This window comes from Anabrus simplex, chromosome 1 (assembly GCF_040414725.1).
Source record: "Anabrus simplex isolate iqAnaSimp1 chromosome 1, ASM4041472v1, whole genome shotgun sequence".
Lineage (NCBI taxonomy): Eukaryota > Metazoa > Arthropoda > Insecta > Orthoptera > Tettigoniidae > Anabrus > Anabrus simplex.
Window position 1 is genome coordinate 1,225,774,277 of NC_090265.1, and position 24,627 is coordinate 1,225,798,903.

Sequence of the window (24,627 nt, forward strand, 5' to 3'; positions counted from 1 at the left end):
CTGGTCAAGTGTGGTGTTCTCTAAAAGGTAGGCCTACATAAACGCTTTGTCGTTGTTTTAATGTTTTTCTATTAAAAAGTAAATACACGTAGAGTTTTACGTGACTGTTACTTTTGTGATCATAAGCCACAGGACCTCCGTTTTTATGTGGAATCCGACCCATAGGACGTGACATTTAATTTCGTAAATCCCACACGTATTGGCTGGGAATCAAACCCGGTCTGCCTTGGTGAGAAGCGAGCAGTGATACCACTGGGCTCGTTTCTATTACTCCTCACTTTATTCGGTTTTTACTGCGGGTCAGGTTTTGTAGCAGATTTGGCAGACTTTTACGGCTGGATGTTTTTCTTGACGCCAACCATTAGATGAGAAATGCTACGTGTTAATGTGGTGGTGGTGGTGATTGTCAGAGAGAAAAAAATGGAAGGCACCCGACACTGCGAAAACCAAAAATATCAGCGAAAGAAAGACAAGGGCCACGAAGGGCGTGAAAGTGAAAGACTCCCTAAATACCGTCGGGGTTGGAAAAGGACGAGAGTTGACCAAGGGAGATGGGATAAGATAGATGAAAGTGAGGAGCCTGGTACAAGTAGGTGGGAGTAGTGCCAGGACTCAACTCAGTGCCCCGTGGTCGCCAACCCACGCTCCCAAGTTGAGAGCCTCTTACGACAGGCAGGGAATACCCTGGATGTTATTCTACTGCTCCCACCCACAGCGGGATGTGGAGTTAGATAACTTTGTTCTTTAGCATGACATTCATCTGGTTCATCGATTGTCTGATACTACTGGTACGTATCATAGTATTCCACGCATTTGGTACCTACACTGAGGCGCTGATTGGAATGAGCAGTGTGCACTCTTAAAGGACTAATGGCAGAGGAGTGTTCACGGCCGTCTGCAGCCTGGTCATTCCAAGTCGGGAACTTTGGATTGTTAAATCGGCAGCATAGAACTGTTCGTTAAAAATGAGAAAATGTGCGATTTTCTATTTTATTATTTCATATGATAATATTGCTTGTAATCGTGACATTCCTACTGACTTCATTGTAATGATCTATGATGATTTCATTTGGGAAAACCACAAAGGCAGCCTTTCTAAGGATGTAAACAGGCAGGTGGAGAGTGATTGTCTGCCATTATCATCAAACTGCCCAACTCGACTGACTGGCAGTAGGAAGTGGGCCTGCCATCGTAATGAAAACTCCCCACGTTCATTGTGACTGGTAGTAGGCAAGAGGAACTGCCATTATAATTCCCTAACCCATGCTTCACATGAGAAGAGACGTATGGTGACTTTCCCGTTGCTTTTCTGGGTAACTTCAAGAACTATGCAGTTTAATATAATCTTACTCACAACGTGTAGAGTACTTCATCTAGAATTCTGAATACAATGTAGGATTCCGTAGCGAAGCACGGGCACATCAGCTAGTCATATCTAAATTTGTTTCGGAATCAAATTACGCTGTACCGGGGACTCCGAAATTAAGGTTGAAACCCTTTCAGAAAACAATCGATAATGTTTGGTAACAAAACACTCGAGTAGCGTTACGAAAATGTTGCAAATCTTGGGCTGGAAAGACTTAGAAGTAAGAAGACGAGCTGCTCGACTAAGCGGGATGTTCCGAGCTGTCAGTGGAGAGATGGCGTTAAATGGCATTAGTAGACGAATAAGTTTGAGCGGTGTGTTTAAAACTAGGAAAGATTACAATATGAAGTTAGAATTCAAGACGACAAATTGGGGCAAATATTCGTTTATAGGACGAGGAGTTAGGGATTGGAATAATTTACCAATGGAGATGTTCAATAAATTTCCTGATTCTCTGAAATTATTTATGACTTAAGCCTACTTACTTATTGCGCCCCATTAGTGCCGGGAGTGTCCGAGGACGTATTCGGCTAGCCTGGTGCAGGTCTTTCTACCTGACGGCCATGGGCGTCTTGCGCTTCTGGATGTGAGATTATGATAATGAGGTAGGAAGAGGGTGAAACCTGGTGTCGGCACGTAGCCTACTCCTCTCGAATAACACCAAGGGGCCTGTTCAAAGCTTTACGTCGTCATCCGACGGACGAACCACCATCATCAGCATCATATTCCCTCACTCCATTTGAACAATGTGAACAGGTTTGGATTTGAATCCAGGATTTTGGCACGCAGTCTAGTGATTACAAATTGTATACCACCAACATTCCTACCCTGCCGGCCTACATTCTGATGGTGAATTTTTTTTCATCCAGGCTAAGTGGTTCAGACGGTTGAGGTGCTGGTCTTCCGACTCCAACTTAGCAGGTTCGATCCTGGCTCAGTCCGGTTGACGTTTGAAGGTGCTCAAATACGTCAGCTACGTGTCGGTGGATTCACTGGCACGTAAAATAACTCCTGCGGGACTAAATTCCGGCACCTCGGCGTCTCTTTAAACCAGAAACATAGTTACTATAACGTAAAGCTAGCAACATTATTATAATTACTTTTTCGTCCAACGACACTCGAACCACGGCATCAGAACTTTATTTTAGAAAAGACTAAGTTAGTAACTGATAAGCAATCTGCCACTTGGTGACAACCCTAAATGCAGATCAATCGTGATTGATGGGTCGCATGCGGCACGATAACGGCCGGGTCGCATCCGGCACAGTCGCTTCTGCCACGTAACCATAAAAGTACGAGGGGTTTGATTGTGAGAACTGAACCGGGCACGTCGGACCAAAGGCATGCATTCTATTCATTTCGCCACAAAGCCGGACTCTAATTTGCTAAACCGTAGGCTACCATCTCCACTGATCAGGTGTTGAGTATTGACAGTAGCAGGGGCCAGGACAGTAGCTTGTGAAACAGCACTGACAACACAGCAGACTACTCCGCACCTGGCGTGTTGGCCTTGCTGTTAGGGCCGCGCAGTTGTGAGATTGCATCCGGAAAATAGTGGGTTCGAAACCCATTGTCAGCAGCCCTGAAGATAGTTTTCCGCGGTTTCCGATTTTCACACCAGGCAAATGCTAGGGCTGTATCGCTTCTTTCCCACTTGTAGGCCTTTCCTATCCCATAGTCACCATAAGACATATCTGTGTCAGTGCTACGTAAAGCCAAATGTAAAAGAAAAAGACTACTCCGTTGGCTATTAGTTAGCTGCAGCTCAGAACGCTTAGGGCTTGACGTTTACTAAATAAACTATCGAAAAGCGGTAATCTAAATCTAGTGGTAGCCCACGACTTGTTCCCAGCATACACCACTGGTCACTGATAGTGCCACCGGGCGAGTTGGCCGTGCGCGTAGAGGCGCGCGGCTGTGAGCTTGCATCCGGGAGATAGTAGGTTCGAATCCCACTATCGGCAGCCCTGAAGATGGTTTTCCGTGGTTTCCCATTTTCACACCAGGCAAATGCTGGGGCTGTGCCTTAATTAAGGCCACGGCCGCTTCCTTCCATCTCCTAGGCCTTTCCTATCCCATCGTCGCCATAAGACCTATCTGTGTCGGTGCGACGTAAAGCCCCTAGCAAAAAAAAAAAAAAACTGATTGTGCCTGAATCAATTGCTTCGGCTCCAGCAGTTTTCAGATTTTTGTAGACATGTTCATAGATATCTGGAATGACATAATGTGCACGTAAAGACAGAAGCTCCTTCTTCTTTTCCGGAGCCACTAGCAACAGTCCCTTAAAAGTATTAGCAAAGTTTCATAGTGCGAATTGATTCCCGTCTTCCTCGTCGTTTCTGGCTAAACTTACACATTTCTCCTCTAATCGGAGGCTTCAGCTGTTGCTGGTGAAAAGTACCTTTCTGACATATAAATATGACTGGTCTTACTGAACAAATGAATATAACTGGCACCACCACCTGAGTTGAACATGCAGTCATGTTCCTCACTAAATCAAGCATTTATCGTCGCCATAAGACCTATCTGTGTCGGTGAGACGTAAAGCCCCTAGCAAAAAAAAAAAAAAAAAAAAAAAAAAAATCTAGCATTAATTTGCCTCCTGACTACATGTTAGAATTAGTAAAATACTACACACAATAATCCCATAACATTTTAGTCGGCGTCTTACATTGCACTGGTAACGTCAAGGTAGATAGAGTAAGAGGTACGGATCACGCGCAGGTCTCCCCACCACTCTTGGCCGTCGATGACGTCATCTTGAACCCTCAGCGCCTTGTCTTCTGTATGAGGTAGGCTAATACACAGCTGTGAGCTATTTTGTTTTAGCCACAAGTTAGAGATAAGATAACTTCATTGATATTTTAACTTCACCTCAGAAAAGGCATTCCACTTCACTATTACAGTAGAGTAATAATAGGAGATCAAATACAGTGTGAATCAAGCAGCGTTTCTGAAGTGTTTCGATCTGTATGAACGGTTGTAACAATGCTAAGACTGTGATCGCAGTGGAATGGCCATTCCATATGTTCATGTTACCTATGATAACAATAACAAGGGGACTGTAATTGTTACAGACTCGAACATTAAAGCGTGATGATTACAAGAAATATGCCCGTTGTTACAGCAATATTGGGAAACTATATACACTGTCAACAACACAAACAGCAAATGTTAGGAAACCGTCCACAACACCAACAGTATAGTAAATGTTCTCCAAGTGCCAGGAGCTAACAAATTCCACGTTAACATTAGATAGGCTGTATAAATTAATGAGCCTGTATATTAACATTCTTAGCACTGGTTTCATATACAACATAATAAATAGCCTTTCATAAAAGAATAGGTATGTTATACACAAAGAATAATACTGATATTTTTAAAAAGAACATCAAACACATTCTATAGCGTCAGTGGAATTTCTTTGCTTTTCTTCTTTTTTTTATCGGTATTGTATTAACTGAAACCCGGTCTCTTGAATGTCTTTCTTACTTCTGTTTAAAACGTCCATTCGAATAAAAGAACGGCTTCTCACGAAGCAACTTGTAAACTCATAAATTTCGGGGAATTTCTTCTTCAGGATATCCGTAAGGTTTGTGATGATGTTAAAATCCTCTTTCAGTTCTTACCCCTGGTAAAATTTGAACTCTCTTTCCATCTGCACCACAGTGGAGTACCATCTCTCTGTAGGCCGCATCAAACTGTCTCTAGACGTTTTAGAAATCTAATTTCCACCTTTTGTATGTTGACATGTTTTCCAATTCTGTATCGAGTTTCTTCTTCTTTACCCTAAAAGCTATACAGTGAAGTCTTTAAGCACCTCATCACGATCCTTGGTTTCGCGACTATCCTCGACCTGTTTTACTAGCTCTTCAAGGGCTCCAACGAACCCTTGCTCATCCTCCGGTAAAGAATAGGATGTTGTGGGCTCAACGCTGGCCTTTTTTTAAATATTTGTTCTTGGCGTCGACCTCTGTAGATCTTTTGCCACTACATTCACCATACGATAGGAACCTGCGGGTACGGTAAGTGTAATAATTGCGGAAGTGTAGAGTGCTGGATGTGAGGGAAGGAAGGTTAAGGACGACACAAACACCCAGTCCCCAGGCAAGGTATATTAATCATTTACAATTAAAAACCCTTCACCCGGCCGGGAATCGAACCTGGGACCGCTGGGTGACAGGCGGACGCGTTGCCCCCCGATATCCATGGAGTTCATCAGTATCACGTAACATATTTGGACGCAATGTTTCATAATCTTCCGGAGAACAGTTTGAATTTCTTATCGCCTCGGAAGCATTGAGGCTGACAGCAATGATTTCACCTTTTGCGTCACAGCTGTCGGAAGAGGATGGTCATTAAGTCTCCCGAACACTCGAAGCTCAGAAAGATAGCTTTCGATAACGTCTTGATTACTTCTGTCACCATTTATTTAGGCCAGTGGCTTTAAGGAATACATGAAAGTGTATGTTTCGTTCCTTCGCGTGCCTGCTATGTTTTGTACAGCCTGCACTCGCATGACAAACCATACTGAAAAGTGTACACTATTACTGATTTTTACGTTTCATCACATAAAATAAACACACACGGTTTCTTATATACCACAGATATGTTACTATCGTGTACTATTAGCACCTAGCTTCTGCGTGCACAGCGATTCTTATTCGAACTACCTCTAGCCTCTACCTCATTCAGGGCAGATTCAACGCGAGGGTCCTGCGTGACGTCACAGCTCTGCTACTGCGCACCTCTCTCGTGATCCCTACCTTGTATTCTACGTACCTTGGGTAACGTTCCTGCCTGTACTGTGTCCCGAATTCAGTGATAGGGGATGTCTCTCTCCATCTGCTAAAATGAGAACTATAATCAACTAAAGATCGCTCAGGTCACAAAGCAGTAAGAATGGAAACTTGAAACAACTTGGCTCATCATTGCTGACAGATGCGCAAAATCAGTGCCATCCTTAGCATGCAGTGTTGAGTGAATGGGTTGATTACTTCCTGTAACATAACTTTTACATAACTTGTTATAGACAGCACTCCATTTAAGAACATAATATCTTAAGTTACGATGTTCTTAATTGGAACAAATTAAATAATAACACTTACGATGATCTTAAATACTGAATTAACAAAAAGTATTTTGCGAATGAGGGTGGAATAGTTTTCCAGTTCATGGAGCTCATTTTTAGAACATGATAAGCGAATAATCTCAAAATTACAAAAATGTCAGGAACGATGTTCTTAGTTGTAGTGGACGATCTACACACTCGTAGTAAGAATTGTTCTACACAATTTTCTTCTTCTTCTTAATCTGTTTACCCTCCAGGGTCGGCTTTTCCCTCGGACTCAGCGAGGGATCCCACCTCTACCGCCTAAAACACTCCTGGAGCTTCAGACTCTGGGTCGGGGGATACAACTGGGGAGGATGACCAGTACCTCAACCAGGCGGCCTCACTTGCTATGCTGAAAGGGGCCTTGCGGAGGGATGGGAAGATTGGAAGGGATAGACAAGGAAGAGGGAAGGAAGCGGCCGTGGCCTTAAGTTAGGTACCATCCCGGTATTTGCCTGGAAGAGAAGTGAGAAATCACGGAAAACCACTTCGAGAATGGCTGGGGTGGGAATCGAACCTACCTCTACTCAGTTGACCTTCTAAGGCTGAGTGGACCCCGTTCCAGCTCTCGTACCACTTTTCAAATTTTGTGCCAGAGCCAGGAATCGGACCCAGGCTTCCGGGGGTGGCAGCTAATAACACTAGCCACTACACCCAGAGGCGGACTATTTATTTATTTATTTATTTATTTATTTATTTATTTATTTTTTTATTTATTTATTTATTTCAAGTGGCGAAGTTAGGGTGCATGGTCCTCTCCTACACTTAACCACACTTACAATAAATAATTTTATGCAGGTATATTAAGTTATAATTTAGTAGAATTACATTAAACTAACACACATGCTATCACTGTCACTCACATTTACCTATGAAACAAGGTATAAAGGAATTAATATATTATACTGTACATTAACTAATATGAACTATCACTAGTCTTTGTCGCATGTCTGGTGGCAAGACTTCTTTGTTTCTTTTCAATGGATGAAGCGAAGCAAACACTTTCTGACAAAAATACCGGGTGATATAGCTGCCCCCATTCTTCCCCAAAACATATACAACCAGCTACTGGTCATTCTCCCAAGTTGTATCCCCCAACTCAATGTCTCACGCTCCAGGTCACTGCCCTTGAGACGGTAGAGGTGGGACCCCTCGCTGAGTCCGTGTGAAAAACTAACCCTGGAAGGTAAACAGAGTAAATAAATAAATAAATAAATAAATAAATAAATAAATAAATAAATAAATAAATAAATAAATAAATCTGTCGATGAATGTCAAACTAAGACACTACAATGCAGTAATCAGACCTTCAGTCCTCTATGCAGCAGAGTGTCTATATTTAACTAAGAAGACCCCACTAAGAGCCCTCGAGGTACAAGAAAGAAAGTTCCTGAGACGGATAGTGGGATCAAGAATTTTACCAGATGGAAGCCGTTGGTATCAACCAAATCGTGAGCTATATAAACACCAAGGAAATCTCATAGATGCCATCAGAAGAAGGCGACTGGATTTTTACGGACACCTATCCAGAATGGACTCAAATAGGTTAACCCATAGGATCTTCAAGGCTGCTAATAAGGGCAAAGGTACTGGATTCGTGTGGATGAAGCAAGTGGAGAAGGACCTTTCGGAACTCCATATAAATCAAAATGACATAGCTATTGGAGTAATTATCATACAACTCTTAAAACTAAATCCTTTGTAACATTCCTCACAGAAGTTATTCACAGACCAAAAGACGAGACCAGGAAATGGTCTGAGGAACGTAAGATTGAATTTAGCCGGAAAATGCAAGGACTACTGGGCCATCAGAAAAGTTCGAGGTACCAACAAGAAAACAGCTGCCAAATCAACCGATAAGAACACCAATTGTGGCAAACAACGACGATGACATCAAGAAACAGCTAAAATAAATAAATAAATAAATAAATAAATAAATAAATAAATAAATAAACAAATAAATAAATAAATAAATAAATAAATAAATAAATTAATTAATTAATTAATTAATTAAATAAATAAATAAATCTGTCGATGAATGTCAAACTAAGACACTACAATGCAGTAATCAGACCTTTAGTCTTCTATGCCCTCTATGCCCTCTATGCCCGAACGAAATAAAAAATAATATCGTTGTTTTAATTTTTTCACGCAATATCCATTGTGAAATATGGAGATGTAAATGACCAGCTTCAGAGCGGCAGAGTAGATTCCGAGCCAGTGCGTGAGCTGTAAGTTGAACACGCTCCGATACATTACTGAACGATATTCCAGCAGTGATTTTTCGTTATCTATACAACATCCGTGATAACCTGTCATGTCGAGGCGGAACGCGAATATAGGTCGTTGTACATTTGCATTCGAAAAGTGCGTTTATTACGCAAGAATGAATATGACCATCAAAGAGATTCTCGATTGTCAAAAGAGATGGAAAGAATGGCTTCACAAAGTCAAATGTCTCCAAGTTCACTGCCCATGTTCAAGGATATTATTTAGTGTAGGCTACACAGTAGTCCATGTTGAACAAGATATTCATTACCCTACAGAATTTCTAAATTCTTAACGTCCTTCCGGCTTGCCAACACACAAGGTGATTTTGCAGTGGTAATGATTATTATATTCTTGAGCAATCTACGCCCGGCTAATTAATGCAATGGGATGCGATTGGTAGCGAAAAGTTTGAAAAACTCTGTGATTTAAGCTACTGATATATCAGGCTGTGGCACAAGAAAAGTGGACCTAATACTGACTATCTCCATAATTCCTACAGATTATCCTTTTGATTTCAAACGAGTATAATTCCCGGTAAGGGTCTGCTTTGGCATGGCAATAAACAAAGCACAGGCTCATACACTTGGCGTGGCTGGAGTTGATCTCATTGGAGAATGATTTTCACATGGACAACTTTACGCGTCCCTTTCGCGTGTTACATGAAAACGAATTCTTTTCGTGTTCATTACTGGAGGAAAGGCGATTATTGTCATAAACAAGGAAATCTTACATGCCTTCGGTTAAAAGTAACCTATCGCCGTAAATCCATAACTGCTCCCGTGTGAAGCAAGGAGGACAGGGGGAGGGGGTAGCTAGTTTATATATAAACAAAATAAGAATTTTTCTTGTTGGTTGGACAAAGTGCTAAAAAATCGGTAACTGATTTGTGTGTCATTAATATCCAGGATAAGAAGATTTTAAAAACTCCATGTGTCTCTGTGTATATAACACTTCTCTCTCTCTCTGTACGTGTCTACACGCATCACAAAGAGAACGGATGTACAAAGTTTAATTAATATCGGTTATTATGGCTGAGATATATTTGGTTAGAAATTTGAGATATGAGAGAAAATATGGCACTTGTTCGGCTTCGGTACGTGGGGTGAGGGGAATCTTTAAATATGTGACAATTTTGAGATATTGTGGCGGGGTCCGTCCACCATTTTGTTATGACGTTTGGAAGGAGACAAGACAGCCTGGCTCACATGATGGGAGACATCATCGAGTTACAGGCCCCACCTTCTCGCCCCTATAGCAGGGACGAATCAGGCGCTCATTGGCCAGTCCAACAACTACACCACTGTCAACACTACGTGCTTCCGGCAGTAAGAAAAACAAGTAGTAAGACGAACAATGTCTATCCATTTTCCGAGTTTTAACAAAGTATCTGGAAGGGCTGGTCTCCCTATAAAAGGCTTCCCAGGTTAGTTCTAGTGATTCCGTCAGTCAGTGGTTGAGAGCGAGCAGTGCAGTGACTGTGACACTTCAGTTCTGTGAGGGCAGCGGCGAGGATTGAGTGCTTCGGAGCAATGGATTGCTGCGAGTGAACTGACGAAACAGTGCAGCCGATCGACGTGGGGCCGTGAACAGAGAACTGAACCACGAAGAGACGTGTACAACTGTGTTGCGCGCGCGTAAACTGTGAAGTGTACGGCCGCTAAAGTTGTCCAGTGAATGTATTCATGAACTGCCCTACGGCACAAGCAATAGTGTACAGTGCGTGTGTATGTGAACTGTGTAGGGTAAATGGTTTTATTCTGTAATTGTTGGATTGAGATACTGGGCCTAGTGAGACGTAGCGGTGAGAACGTAGAGAGAGATGGATAACTAGTATAATTATGTACCCGTACGTAAGTTAGTTAAAAACCCTAAGAATAGCGCTACCAGTCGTGTATTTATTTATCTAGCACCCTACTATGCCTTACCATGTAGCCTATATGTTACACCTTGTAGCGCAGGCCTATTAAACATAGACATTTTCTCGTGTAAATTCTTTCAGAATCAAGATATAAAATGTCAACAATAACATTTAAAACTATTAATCCTTTTGGCGGGGATTTAGGACTTTCTGAAATTGCGATAAGCCGATTTATTTTCTCGAATGCATTGTCGAACATTCTAAAACGATTTATTGTTGACTAGCTGAAGTACCCTTGCTTCGCTACGGATTCTGCACTGTATACAGAATTCTATGTTAGGTAGTATGCATGTTGTGAGCAAGATTGTATTAAATTGCATATCTTTTAACGTTACCCTAGAAATGCGATGGGGAAGTCACCAAAAGTATTTTCTTATGTGAAGAATGAGTTAAAGAATTTTCATTGTAATGATAGGCCCTCTTACCTACCATCGGTCACAATCAAGTCGGGGAGTTTTCATTATTATGGCACCCACTCACTCTCCACCTACGTTTTTACATCCAAAGAAAGGCTGTCTTAGTTTTTTCCCAACTGAAATCAACATAGATCAGTACAATGACGCCAGTAGGAATGTCACGATTAAAAGCAATCGTATCAGATGAAATACTCGATCAAATTAAAAACCACACATTTTCTCACTTTTAACGAACAGTACTACGCTGCCGATCTAACAGTCCAAACAAAGTTCCTGAGCTGGAATGACCAGGCCGCAGACAGCCGTGAGCTGTGAACACCTTTTAATTTTGTTGGGGATGGGGGCAGGAGGGGAGTGAAGGTGCGGGAAAGGGGCGATTAGTGTAGAATCCCAAGGCAAAAACTATGCCCTCTTACTCATCTGTTTAATAGGATTACCAGAGAAGTCAGAAAATCTCAATTCACTACACTGGCGGCGGAAAAATCTACCTGACTTGGAAGCAAATTTTTCCTCCAAGCCATAGGAGAAACACCCTCCTCATTCCTAATTGAAGACATGGATGGAAGAAGGGCGTAGCTCAAAAAACACTCTTTTGAGATAAACGAGTTTAAAGAATTACAACATCAAACACTTTTCTCAGAAATACAAAATTGTGGTATATTATACTTAACTACATTCTTGATTATTTCATAATATGTATATCAAAAATATTTATACACTTTTTGGTTTGTTGTCAATTTTGTATTTTGGAGTTACGCCCTTATTCCATTTTCAAGAAACATTTTCATTGAAAATTAATGTTTTTTACATTGTTGGAAGCATGTAGACAAGTTTTACAGGTTAGAACATTTGACAGGGCACAACATATTATTAGGGGAGTCACTATATCGAGAATTTCCTACTCCCACAGATTCAGCTCCCCGGAATATATTTTCAAACCATGCACGTGCACCTGCGCATAGAAAGCTTACTAAATCTTTAACAACTTTTAATTTTCTGGGTTCAATACCTACACAAGGGACTGGAAAGCTATCCAAATTATCTTACAGACCATATATCCTTCAATAACTGAAACTTGTCATGAAACGTAATATTATAATTCTGGCTTCCTGATACAGTTCCTTCAGGAGGGTGACATAATATGACATACTTTGGAATTGAAAACTGAAGTCCTTTAGTTTGTGGTGTTGCAAATGACAGTGGGCTGAGAATGGCAGATCATTCTGATAGTAAGGATTTAGTATCCGAATCATCTGAGGTTTCATTTGGTATATATTCACTGCAGTGGCGTATCCTGGAATCTCCACTGAGGCATGCAACTAGTAACCATGCAGTTAACACAATGTATTATGTAAATTTCAATTCTACTCAGCCTAATTACATGTAAGTGAACTCGAGCCAAACAGTTTTACTGTAAGTTCCTGGATTGAACGTGCGTACACAATTCTTGTTTTCTATTTTTAAATTTACGAGAGTCCGCCTCTGTGGTGTAGTGGTTAGTGTGATTAGCTGCCACCCCTGGAGGTCCGGGTTCGATTCCCGGCTCTGCCACGAAATTTGAAAAGTGGTACGAGGGCTGGAACGGGGTTCACTCAGCCTCGGGAGGTCAACTGAGTAGAGGTGGGTTCGATTCCCACCTCAGCCATTCTGGAAGTGGTTTTCCGTTGTTTCCCACTTCTCCAGGCAAATGCCGGGATGGTACCTAACTTCAGGCCACGGCCGCTTCCTTCCCTCTTCCTTGTCTATCCCTTCCAATATTCCCATCCCCCGCAAGGCCCCTGTTCAGCATAGCAGGTGAGGCCGCTTGGGCGAGGTACTGGTCATCCTCCCCAGTTTTGTCCCCGACGCAGAGTCTGAAGCTCCAGGACACTGCCCTTGAGGCGGTACAGGTGGGATCCCTCGCCGAGTCGGAAAAGCCAACCCTGGAGGGTAAGCAGATTAAGAAGAAGGAGAAGAAGAAGAAGAAGAAGAATTTTTTTGCTATGGGCTTTACGTCGCACCGACACAGATAGGTGTAGGAGTTGGAAGGAAGCGGCCGTGGCCTTAATTAAGGTACAGCCCCAGCATTTGCCTGGTGTGAAAATGGGAAACCACGGAAAACCATCTTCAGGGCTGCCGATAGTGGGATTCGAACCTATCTCCCGGATGCAAGCTCACAGCCGCGCGCCTCTACACGCACGGCCAACTCGCCCGGTAAAGAAGAAATATACGAGGGAAGGTAGAGGTCTCCCGGCTTGAACTATTTGAATCTTTTCATCAAACGAACGGCCAGTAAACTGATTTACAATTATATCCGTTTTAGACTCATCCATCGTTAATACCACAATAAGCGCAAAATATAATAAAAGACCGAAAACGACGAATAGCACAGGAACAGCACACACAGAATGAACTCACTAATCAGCAAAACACACAATGAATTAACTCACTAGTTAGCCACAACTGAAGCACTGGAGGAAAGTCACCTCAGTGGCATTGGTCAGTTTCGTCACGTTGGGTTCTCGCTGGGGGATAATCTGTGGGTCCCGTTTGCTGTAAACATGTCGACTTTCTCCAAGTTGCTAACAGATGGCAGAGGGTAGCACGGGTGTGGGGTGACAAATTCTGACCAAGTTTCAATTGCAGCGACATCGTTCGGAGGGTTTCAGAACTACGTCTGCCACCGAATGCAATTTTAAGATTGAATGCCTTGCATCCTCAACTCCGCCATGCTGTCTCTTTCTTCCTAGAGAGGAGTAGACGGCGAGACTACACCAGCACCACACGTAGTCAAGCAACGGAACTAGTACAGTTGCGCGGACCTTTTGAACTTCTGAGAGATGAAATCGTTAATATTTGACTTAAAACAACCTAAAATCGTACATCAGACAGTTCTTTGTGTTATCATAACGCATGCAGTGAATGCCTTTCATTCAAGGAGAATACGCCCCTGATTCACTGTCATCTGCTGAAATATCAGATGTTTCTCCTCCTGACATTACTCCTGCGTCAGCTGTTTCGAGTCTGATGAGTGATGATTGCTGGCTCGCCCTAAGTCAGCATTGGAGCGTATTTTAAGTCGGACATGAGTAATATTTGGAAGAACGGCGCAACTCAATATAGCACATCACACGCCATCTATTGACACTACCGATAAGCCATTTAGGTAGTATCTAGAAGAGCCTCCAAGGAACGTATATATGCAATTTACCGAATAACGCCACAACCTGACTTAAGCCCTTCTTCCATCCATGTCTTCAATTTGGAATAAAATGAATGTAGAATATAATAAAAGTGAAGAGGGAGAAGCTTTTCTTAAGAAACGGCTCTTTTCAGGGTTGAATTTTGAGTTATTTAGTGAACTGTAGTGATATAATTTGGAATAGGCCTAAATTGTTACTCTAGAACAGGTCATACTCCTACTAGTAAGGGAGCCTTTGGTCCGGCCCCGCGATGTAGGGGGCAACGCGTCTGCCTCTCACCCGGCGGCCCCGGATTCGATTCCCTGCAGGGTCCGGGGTTTTAATTGTAAATGATTGATATCCCTGGCCTGGGGACTGGGTTTTTGTGCCGTTCTTAACGTTCCTTTCCTCACATTCAACACTTTACACTTCCGCCGTTTACAAAATACACACAGGTTCCTCACAAGTAGGGGCAAAAGATCTTTCTAGGTCTACGCCCCGAACAAATAGCATTTTAATTTTTTTTAAGTGAGCCTCTGTCTTAAATGTGCACACGGCTCATTCAAAACAGCGCGTCAGAGTACTAATCGAATAGCTTGAATACTATGATGAACCAATGTGTTACGTACCAGCCGTATCAGAAAATGTATGAACCAGTGCATGGCAATGCTAAAGAAGAAAGTTTTCTAACTCCCACACCTATTTCCCGCCAATATTCAGACAGGCTGTTATACTCGTTACGCAGCAGTAAATCCATCTATCGGAGATGAGTGGCACCTTAAGAAACAAAGACAATCACCACAAACAATGGTCAATTTAATGGTATTGTTGATCACTGTTATGCGTTTTCGATACTGTAGGCCTTCACATTTAGTTTTCTTCCGACTCTAAAAACTACCATTATAATAGTCGGTACATTAAAACTGAATGAAACATAAATGATCGGAAATTGTATTCTCTATAGCGTTTATTACGTCGTACAGTACTTTCCTATGGGACCAATAACGTAGGTAGGTATTTTAAAATTAAATTTTAGACGCCGTCCCCTAAACTACAATTTCAACCAGGGTGAATAAAATTGTTTATAGCTTAGACTGTGGTACCTTATTCTCCGACTCTATATACCGATTTTTATTAAATTCTATTAACCTATTTTCTCATGGCTCGGCATCGAGATGGACTTAGCAAAATATACTAATTCATGAATATCTGTGTTATCATAGTCGGTACGGTAAAAGTGTATAAGACATAAATGATTGGAAATTTAATTCTATATAACTTTAGTTATGTTGTATTCATCGATAGGACCATTAATATTGTAAATATTTCAGAATTACATTTTGGGCCTTCCCCTAAACTAACATTTCACTTAGAGAGAGTGAAATTATTTATAGCTTAGATTGTAGTGGCTCATCCCCTGACTTTACATACCGATTTTCATTAAATTCTCTTCAACCGTTTTCTCGTGATGCGTGTACATGCAGACAGACAGACAGACAGACAGACAGACAGACAGACAGACAGACAGACAGACAGACAGACAGACAGACAGACAGACAGACAGACAGACAGACAGAAATTATGGAAAAGTAAAAAATGCATTTCCTTATTACTGTGGACATGACCGATACAGAAATACCATTCTTTTTAAATTCTGAGCAATGTACAGACAAAACTCTCATCATATATATTGTACCAGGAAAAGTTCTTGGGTATTGAGCATGAGAAGGACCTCAGGTAGTGGAAGGTGATTTTGGAGCCGATACAGAGCAGGACAGAACCGCAGGGCGAATAATAGATGGTTATTCTTTTGTTAACAATTTATTTATAATGTTCAAAGATTCATCACCCTACAATATTAATATAGGACTCAAATCTTTCATAAAAATCAAAGGTTTAAACGGAGATCTTCGTGAAGTCAGTTCGAGAGAAAATAAATGAATATCACTGATTCTATAGTCTTTTTCACTTTTATGAAAACACTAAATATTTGTCTTGAACCTAGAGTCTTTCCAAGTATTAAATCCAAAAAAATGAACACACACTTATTATTGAAAATTGAAATAAAAATTTAACGTCTTGATGAATGTTTCTCAGTTCGTTAGCATTGAAATTAAGGATCATAAAACACTTGAAAACCCTAAAGTTCTTCTACGTAATGTGAACATGAATTAGTTATAAAATTTGAAAAATAAATCTATCACTAAATGTGAACTTCTTGGTAAGGATGAAAAGTTATAAAATATTGTTCACACGTAGCACTGAGAATATCACTGCTCAGGATTAATGCAAAGAAAGTCAGTCAGTTTATGACTACTCACTTAGAAGAGAAGATTTTGCTTACAAATGTTGAATGGGAGTCTGGAACATTCCGCGGAGTGCGGACGGAGAATCGAACTCGGCGATGTTCCATGAAGAGACCACGTTGACGTCCCTCGATGGGTACCATAGATGAAATGATGTCTGATGTAACTGGATCTTGAAGCATTTCACCAAGACTTCCGCTGCTCTGGGAGGTGATATTTGAACACGGAAAGTTCAATTGGCGCGATTAGTAATCACAGATATTATCATTCACTGTCGTAAAACACAGTTTAGCTCGTATTCTAATTTTATGATGCTAAGTGAATAATTACAGTCCTTGCTGCATAAGGCACTATTTAAAATCGTCACTGATAACGTCTATAAATACACAGTTCAAACACTTGAAAAATGCATCGTGTAATAATTTTTATCACCGTCTCTGAACCAATATCGTAAACAGATAAAGCTGATTTTCTGATCGTGATTATATTATATTAGCATGAATTGTCTAATAAAAAGTTCTTAATATTCACCAAGTTTATTACTGGAGAAAGGCGTGTCCTGATATGGCACGAACACTGAGTAAATAAAGATACACAGTTCAAGGATGTACTGTTTTAAAAGTAATGAGTCGTAGAATAATTAGGGTTATAGTAACTGATGGTTTCTGTTTATCACACACGACAGTTTGAGATATCGTAGTAGTTCACTATTATGCGAAATTAACAAAGTTCACATGTCATGCGCTAGTCTGTGAATATCAAATACTTGACTTCTCACTTCAATAAGTTCACAAGTGTGATCTTCCGAAATATCCTGAATTTTATCGTCGTCGCGGCACGATAGAATAAGTACGGTGCAACGTCTTTTACAAGTTCGCCGGCGATCGATTATGGCCATAATTACGGACTCACGAAACGAGGCAGAGTGTACTTCCTTCGCGAACGAGACTGCACTGACAGACTGTACGAGGGTCAGACTGCTCTCTCTCCCTCTGTCTCACACATACACACACTGCTTGCCGGCCTTGATATAGTGGCATATATATCCCCGCCAGGAGGGGTGGCGCTATGAATCATGTGACTGAGAGTGCACATTCTTCTCAAAGTTTAAATTGTAATAATTCAAAAACTACTTGACAGATTAACTTGAAATTTGCTGGGTTGTACTTTTATAACGTCAGCTACAATTTAGCGTTGGTCCTGTTGCAATCGGTTAAGGCGTTAACATGTTCATGAAAGAAAAAACTTCGAGAAACGACTCTAGGGGAGGCAATTTACAAGCGGCAGGTGACGTCACTTGACCTTGCCTGGCTTGCTCATGGAGTCTGGTAGTTACTGGAATGTTCCTTCGCTCAGCTGTTCACATATCGGAAGGGAATTGTATGCTGAAATAAAGTTTGTAATCCATATGTGCCAGGGCCTAGGCATTCCTGGTACAATATATATAGATATGTCATGCCCATTTGCGAAACAAAGATTTTTTCTCATTTTTTCGCACCACAATTTCCTCAAATTGTATATATTAGGTTTCTCTTCACTGCAGACTTGTGGAATTGTCATAGAAAATTGAATGACAGCTTACATAACGTGCTACCAGGCTGGAGTCCGGACCTACACTAATTGTCACCCCCGTATGGCACGGTGATCTCAGTACCACAAGATGGTGGAGCTATTGCATCATTCGACGATATCATACTGAGGTCAGACATTTGTTGCTAGATACACTGGTCCGCCCTCTTTATACCGTTGTCGCACGTTTGTCTAGAAATTAATCGATTTGAAAAATTTCATGGTTATGTGTAACTCACTGACCCAAGTGTAGGCTACTATTGAAACCAGGGAAGCACCCTATGTCGACGAAATTCGGGTGAGGATAGACGAGGGACTTACCCGCCGGTTTTAGTGACAATACGCGCGACGACTAACTGATTTTGTCTTGCGTCTGTCATATTACTGTTGTGATTTATTGTTACTGGCTGCGCGGTTTGTATCACATAGCTGACAGTCTGCATTCAGGAGTTTGAACCCCACTATCGGTAGCCCTGAAAATGATTTTCCCTGGTTTCCCCCTGTTCACAACAAGCAAATGCTGGGGTCGTACCTTAATCAAGGCTACGTTCGTCTTCCTTTCCTATCCCATTGTCACCATAGGACCTATCTGTGTCGGTCCGACGTAAAGCAAAATTGATTTTATTTATTACGGACTAACTTATCTGGTTGGGCACCAAACGGTACGGATGGCTAATTACGTAGCAAATGCCCGCGCGAATCGCATCATTCCCTATCATTGCATACCAGTCGGCGCGTGCACGTATATAAGTCGCATGGTTTCGTGTGGTTAGAGTTTGTGATAAGAGATGATGGCACATTTCTCATCCCAATGATACCAAACATGGTGATGTTTCAAAACAGTAATTTTCGAAATACCATACACCATGAAATTTTTGCCCTAACTGTCCGAATTCTACCAAAAGGCAAGTAAGGGTGTACTGCCCGAAGACAGGTCCGAACCTCCGCAGAGGTGTGCCTGAGCCGGAGTTTACGTACGGTAGGGTGGCTAGTTCCTTTCCTCTCCTCCATTCCCTTACCCCCCCCCCACCAACAGCGCCTGGCAACCCATTCAAATCTTGACCACGCCCAATGATGCTTAACTTCGGAGATCTCACGGGATTCGGTGTTTCAACATGGATACGGCAACCACAAGGATACCTCTATTTCAGGAAAAAAGATTTTATGTTCATGACACAGACATAATGGATTGGAATTTACATTCCCGTGTCGATATGAAGCAGACGAAGATATTCTCGCATTTTCGAGCCCCCCTCACTATATAATGAAGTGACAATGAATTAAGATATATAAAATATAATAAGATATGTAAAATTAATTTAATGTGAGACCGTGAGTAACATCGTGACATTTATTTAAATGCCGTGACGTTTTAATGTATATATATTATAACCGTTCGTGGATGTGGGTAGTTCGAAATGACATGTTTTGTTTTCAATTAGACCTTGGCTAGTGTCAGCGGTTCGCAAGGAATTCCACTCATGGGCATGGTCATTCGGCGAGTATCTGTTACATCTCTTTCCAACGTCAGGCTCAAAACACAGAGTAACTTCTACGTCCTACTTAACTACATAAGGCTATTAAATTATAGTTTGAAATGAGAAGATCGCAATAAAATTTTGGAAGGATATTCCACTTTAATTAACTACTCATGAAAGAAAATATAATAATAGTAATAATCATTTTACTAGACGACGTGACGGAGAATAACAAAATATCACATTGATTAATCTTTGTTGGTTTCATTAACACATTATAAACATTATCTGAAGTTAAATTTAAAAAAATCGTAGGAAATTCATCACAATATTCCTGAAATTCTTGTCCACAAATACAATGAATTATTAACAGTTCTCCGAAATCTGCCACTCATAAGGTATCATTCACTTTGTTCATTCATCTGAGTCAATATCAGCCCACAGTCTGCCTTCCCATATTCTATCTGTTTTGATCGTTCAATTATCATCATAATAAGTACAACTTGAATATCCCAACGATTCAGTCTTCGTAACGTTGCATAAAATAAAATCATCTGTTAATCAACCAGAGTGACCAAAATAAATTCAATAAATAACCAATCATGGTGATGACAGCACTCATCTGGAACATTCAGCTTCGCCGTACCTAAAATAAACACCATCTAACTACTGGCATATTCAATGTAAACGGTAGTCTAATATCGGGATGTCCACATCGCGTCTGCAAGATTTTCTGTAAGTAATACTACTGCCCAAAATTAACTACAGCAAGCAACTACTCTGAATGCTAACGTACTGCAACAGGTGACATTAACCTCTTAAACAACCCATCTCACTGTTTATTCGTGTCACTTATCGAAGATCCTCTCAAATTCATCCATTAATACAGTCGTCTTACCTTCATGCAATGCCATAAATTCATATTTCGATGATTTCCACACGCTCATTTAATATCTCCGGGATACCTTTGGAAAATACTATCATCACATTATCGCTTGCCTACCCGATTTTTGTTTTTTAGAAAAAGAATCTCATGATGAACATCTCATTTAAACATTACCAATCTAGGTTCATTGGCATTCTCGAAGACTCACTAAACCGCAGTATCAATCTCAACAAACCACATTATCATAATAATCACATTACCTCATCATAATGTACTCGACGACCCTAACATTTACCATATCTCATCTCAAAATGTGCAGCAAGCCTACATCATCATTCTAAATACAGGGTGGCCCACTTAAACATTTCACCGCCGATATATCTGAAACAACCACAGATATTGCAAAATGACTTTCACGGGCATGAAGGCAGGGAAGAGACTAATTAAAGTAAAAACCATGAGCCAGTCTAAAACGTAGGAAAATAGTACACTGACTGACAGAGCAAATGCAACACCAAGAAGGAGTGGTTCGAAAGGGATGAAAGTTGGGGAAAAAGCAGAGACGGCACGGACGAATAATTGATGTTTATTTCAAACCGATATGCAGGTTACACAATGCGCACGGCATCGACTCAGTAGGATGTAGGACCACCGCGAGCGGCGATGCACGCAGAAACACGTCGAGGTAGAGTCAATAAGAGTGCGGATGGTGTCCTGAGGGATGGTTCTCCATTCTCTGTCAACCATTTGCCACAGTTGGTCGTCCGTACGAGGCTGGGGCAGAGTTTGCAAACGGCGTCCAATGAGATCCCACACGTGTTCGATTGGTGAGAGATCCGGAGAGTACGCTGGCCACGGAAGCATCTGTACACCTCGTAGAGCCGGTTGGGAGATGCGAGCAGTGTGTGGGCGGGCATTATCCCGCTGAAACAGAGCATTGGGCAGCCTCTGAAGGTACGGGAGTGCCACCGGCCGCAGCACATGCTGCACGTAGCGGTGGGCATTTAACGTGCCTTGAATACGCACTAGAGGTGACGTGGAATCATACGCAATAGCGCCCCAAACCATGATGCCGCGTTGTCTAGCGGTAGAGCGCTCCACAGTTACTGCCGGATTTTACCTTTCTCCACGCCGACGCCACACTCGTCTGCGGTGACTATCACTGACAGAACAGAAGCGTGACTCATCGGAGAACACGACGTTCCGCCATTCCCTCATCCAAGTCGCTCTAGCCCGGCACCATGCCAGGCGTGAACGTCTATGCTGTGGAGTCAATGGTAGTCTTCTGAGCGGACGCCGGGAGTGCAGGCCTCCTTCAACCAATCGACGGGAAATTGTTCTGGTCGATATTGGAACAGCCAGGGTGTCTTGCACATGCTGAAGAATGGCGGTTGACGTAGCGTGCGGCGTGCGGGGCTGCCACCGCTTGGCGGCGGATGCGCCGATCCTCGCGTGCTGACGTCACTCGGGCTGCGCCTGGACCCCTCGCACGTGCCACATGTCCCTGCGCCAACCATCTTCGCCACAGGCGCTGCACCGTGGACACATCCCTATGGGTATCGGCTGCGATTTGACGAAGCGACCAACCTGCCCTTCTCAGCCCGATCACCATACCCCTCGTAAAGTCGTCTGTCTGCTGGAAATGCCTCCGTTGACGGCGGCCTGGCATTCTTAGCTATACACGTGTCCTGTGGCACACGACAACACGTTCTACAATGACTGTCGGCTGAGAAATCACGGTACGAAGTGGGCCATTCGCCAACGCCGTGTCCCATTTATCGTTCGCTACGTGCGCAGCACAGCGGCGCATTTCACATCATGAGCATACCTCAGTGACGTCAGTCTACCCTGCAATTGGCATAAAGTTCTGACCACTCCTTCTTGGTGTTGCATTTGCTCTGTCAGTCAGTGTATTTTCAACATCAACTTACGTTTTTTTTAAATGGACACTCTGTATTATTTCGTAAGCAATCGTTAATATGAAAAATCACATAAGTAATGGCATTTGTTTCATCGCAATAGGTCAATTACATCCCGAGATATTGCAACGTGAAGTTGACGTTTGAGATCAGTGCACTTTAGCGACTGCAGCTATCGAGCTTGGTAACGTCTTAATAATTTCAATTCATAAGTTTACTCAAATTCAGCAACACGAGAAATCCTACACAGCTTTATAATTAGTAGAAATCTTGCAAATGCTTTCTTACTTCTTCATGGATATAAATGATTAAGCGGAAGTATCATCCACAACTCAGTATTAAGAATTTATATGCGGAAAGTATCGTAACATATGTAGCTACCTCTGTGGATCAGTGGTAGAGTTTTGGCCTACGGTTCCCAAAATAGCTGGCTCAAATCCGGCAGAAGTAGTGGGATTTTTAAAGGGCGGAAGAAATCCATTCAATATTCCATGTGGTATGATCTCGGTATGTAAATGATCTCTGGTGACACATTTGCTTTTACCCGATGAAACTAATTAAAACATAGACTTAAGCACCGTTGTGTGAATTGGTTTACTCTGCCGTCTACTGTAGTAGGCCAAGAGTAAAACGCAACATGGAAATTAATGAACAAGCAGAAAGGTGGAGTCATGTAGTCTACATCAGCTCAGGCCATAGGATTATTATTATTATTATTATTATTATTATTATTATTATTATTATTATTATTATTATTATTATTATTATTATTATTATTATTATTATTATTAGTTTCCCGCTGACTCCGCCCGCAATTAACAAAGTATGGTGTTGTTCGTTACTATCCTCACCGATGTATTTGCAAAGTTTCGAGTTAATGAAATAAAACACATGATCTGCTCTGGTAATAGAATGTAGTAATATTGTGTCAACAAAACACTTGAAAGTACATCACACAAAGAAATTGCATTAAGCGTTCCTTCGAACAACACTACGAGCCGAACTGTTAAAAAGTCCTCCAAAGATCTTCGTCATGGAGACAGTAATGTACTCATAACTTTTCTCAGAATCTACCAATTTAAGTAGTTATTATCTCAAAAGAAAGCGCTTGATCCACTGTGTGTTTTTAGACCAAAACAAAATCCTTACCTCAATCAGAACCAAAGATATGATTGCTTCAAAAAGACAAAAATTAAAAAAATCAAATAATTTGAGGAAGGCGGATGTTAAGTGATTTATAGTACCTGATGACAAATCTGTGCATGAATACCTTTCAGTTAAAAAATGAAGGAAATCGACAGGATAGAATGGCCGGACTGACTGACTTTAGTTTTCATAAATGCTTTTAATATATAGATTATGATTTTAACATATGGGATAGGAGACGCCTATACAAAGAGAAAACTCTATGTGAGAACAAGGGAAACATCGCAAATTTATCATATATTGTGAATACTACTAGCTCGACATACAGTGAAGTGCAGAAATGTGGTTCTTTCGTGGCAGAGAACGAGAACTCAGAACACCATATCTACCATCAGTCTTCACAGCAAAGAAATAAAAAGGAGCAAGGAATGGAATTCTGTCTACACTTAGGTCTGTCTTCGTGTATGTTGTATTTTCATTTAATCGCCCATTTTCTCATTGACACATAAGGACTACCTCACTATTCGTTCCGTTTTCTGTGTTACCCCATATGCAGTCTTGTTAATTGTGTAGTAACACTGGTTCTCCTTCGTCATTTAAGGATGTTCAATGAAAAATATAACCGCTCACAAATGTTTGTTGATGTGAACGCAGCAGAGTGTTGCAGCGAATGACTTCTGAAGTGGGTACTTTAGGGGTCAGTATAAAAGTTCTAAACAATAACATACTGAAAGTTACTTTTTACGAATGTATTGCTTTCCAGGTGAGTACTTGAATTTGTAAGCCTAGTCTATTGCAGAAGGAGTTGCAAGGTGCATGTTTATCCTCCTATTCCACAACAAATACATGTTTGCGTAGAATTATTTGTGGCTTGAAGCGGTAATTGCTTAATATAGAGTTATTTGTGTACAGTACACGAAATCATCGAACAACGCAGAATAACAGAATGTGCCCACTGCTGATACCTCCCTTCAACTAAGTGAGGTGGTTGAGTGTGGATGGATTTATTTCAACATCTTACCCACTTGTGGGTGTTCAGAACATGTCTCTGAAGACAACATTTCGTGATCAGTGCTGT

General features: G+C 41.5%; 1 protein-coding gene across 4 annotated transcripts in view; it reads right to left on the bottom strand.

The window, feature by feature from the left end:
• Positions 1-24,627, bottom strand: part of LOC136858213 (very long chain fatty acid elongase 7) — a 163,414-nt gene that overhangs the window by 100,208 nt on the left and 38,579 nt on the right. For 2 of the 4 annotated variants that reach the window (XM_068225451.1, XM_068225449.1), the window contains exon 3: positions 6,149-6,214. The exons of 1 other annotated variant lie outside the window; for it this stretch is intronic. In XM_068225451.1, the coding sequence (XP_068081552.1) occupies positions 6,149-6,214 (66 nt within the window). The remainder of the gene's footprint in view (positions 1-6,148; positions 6,215-24,627) is intronic. One more of the 4 variants, XM_068225450.1, reaches the window with a different exon arrangement.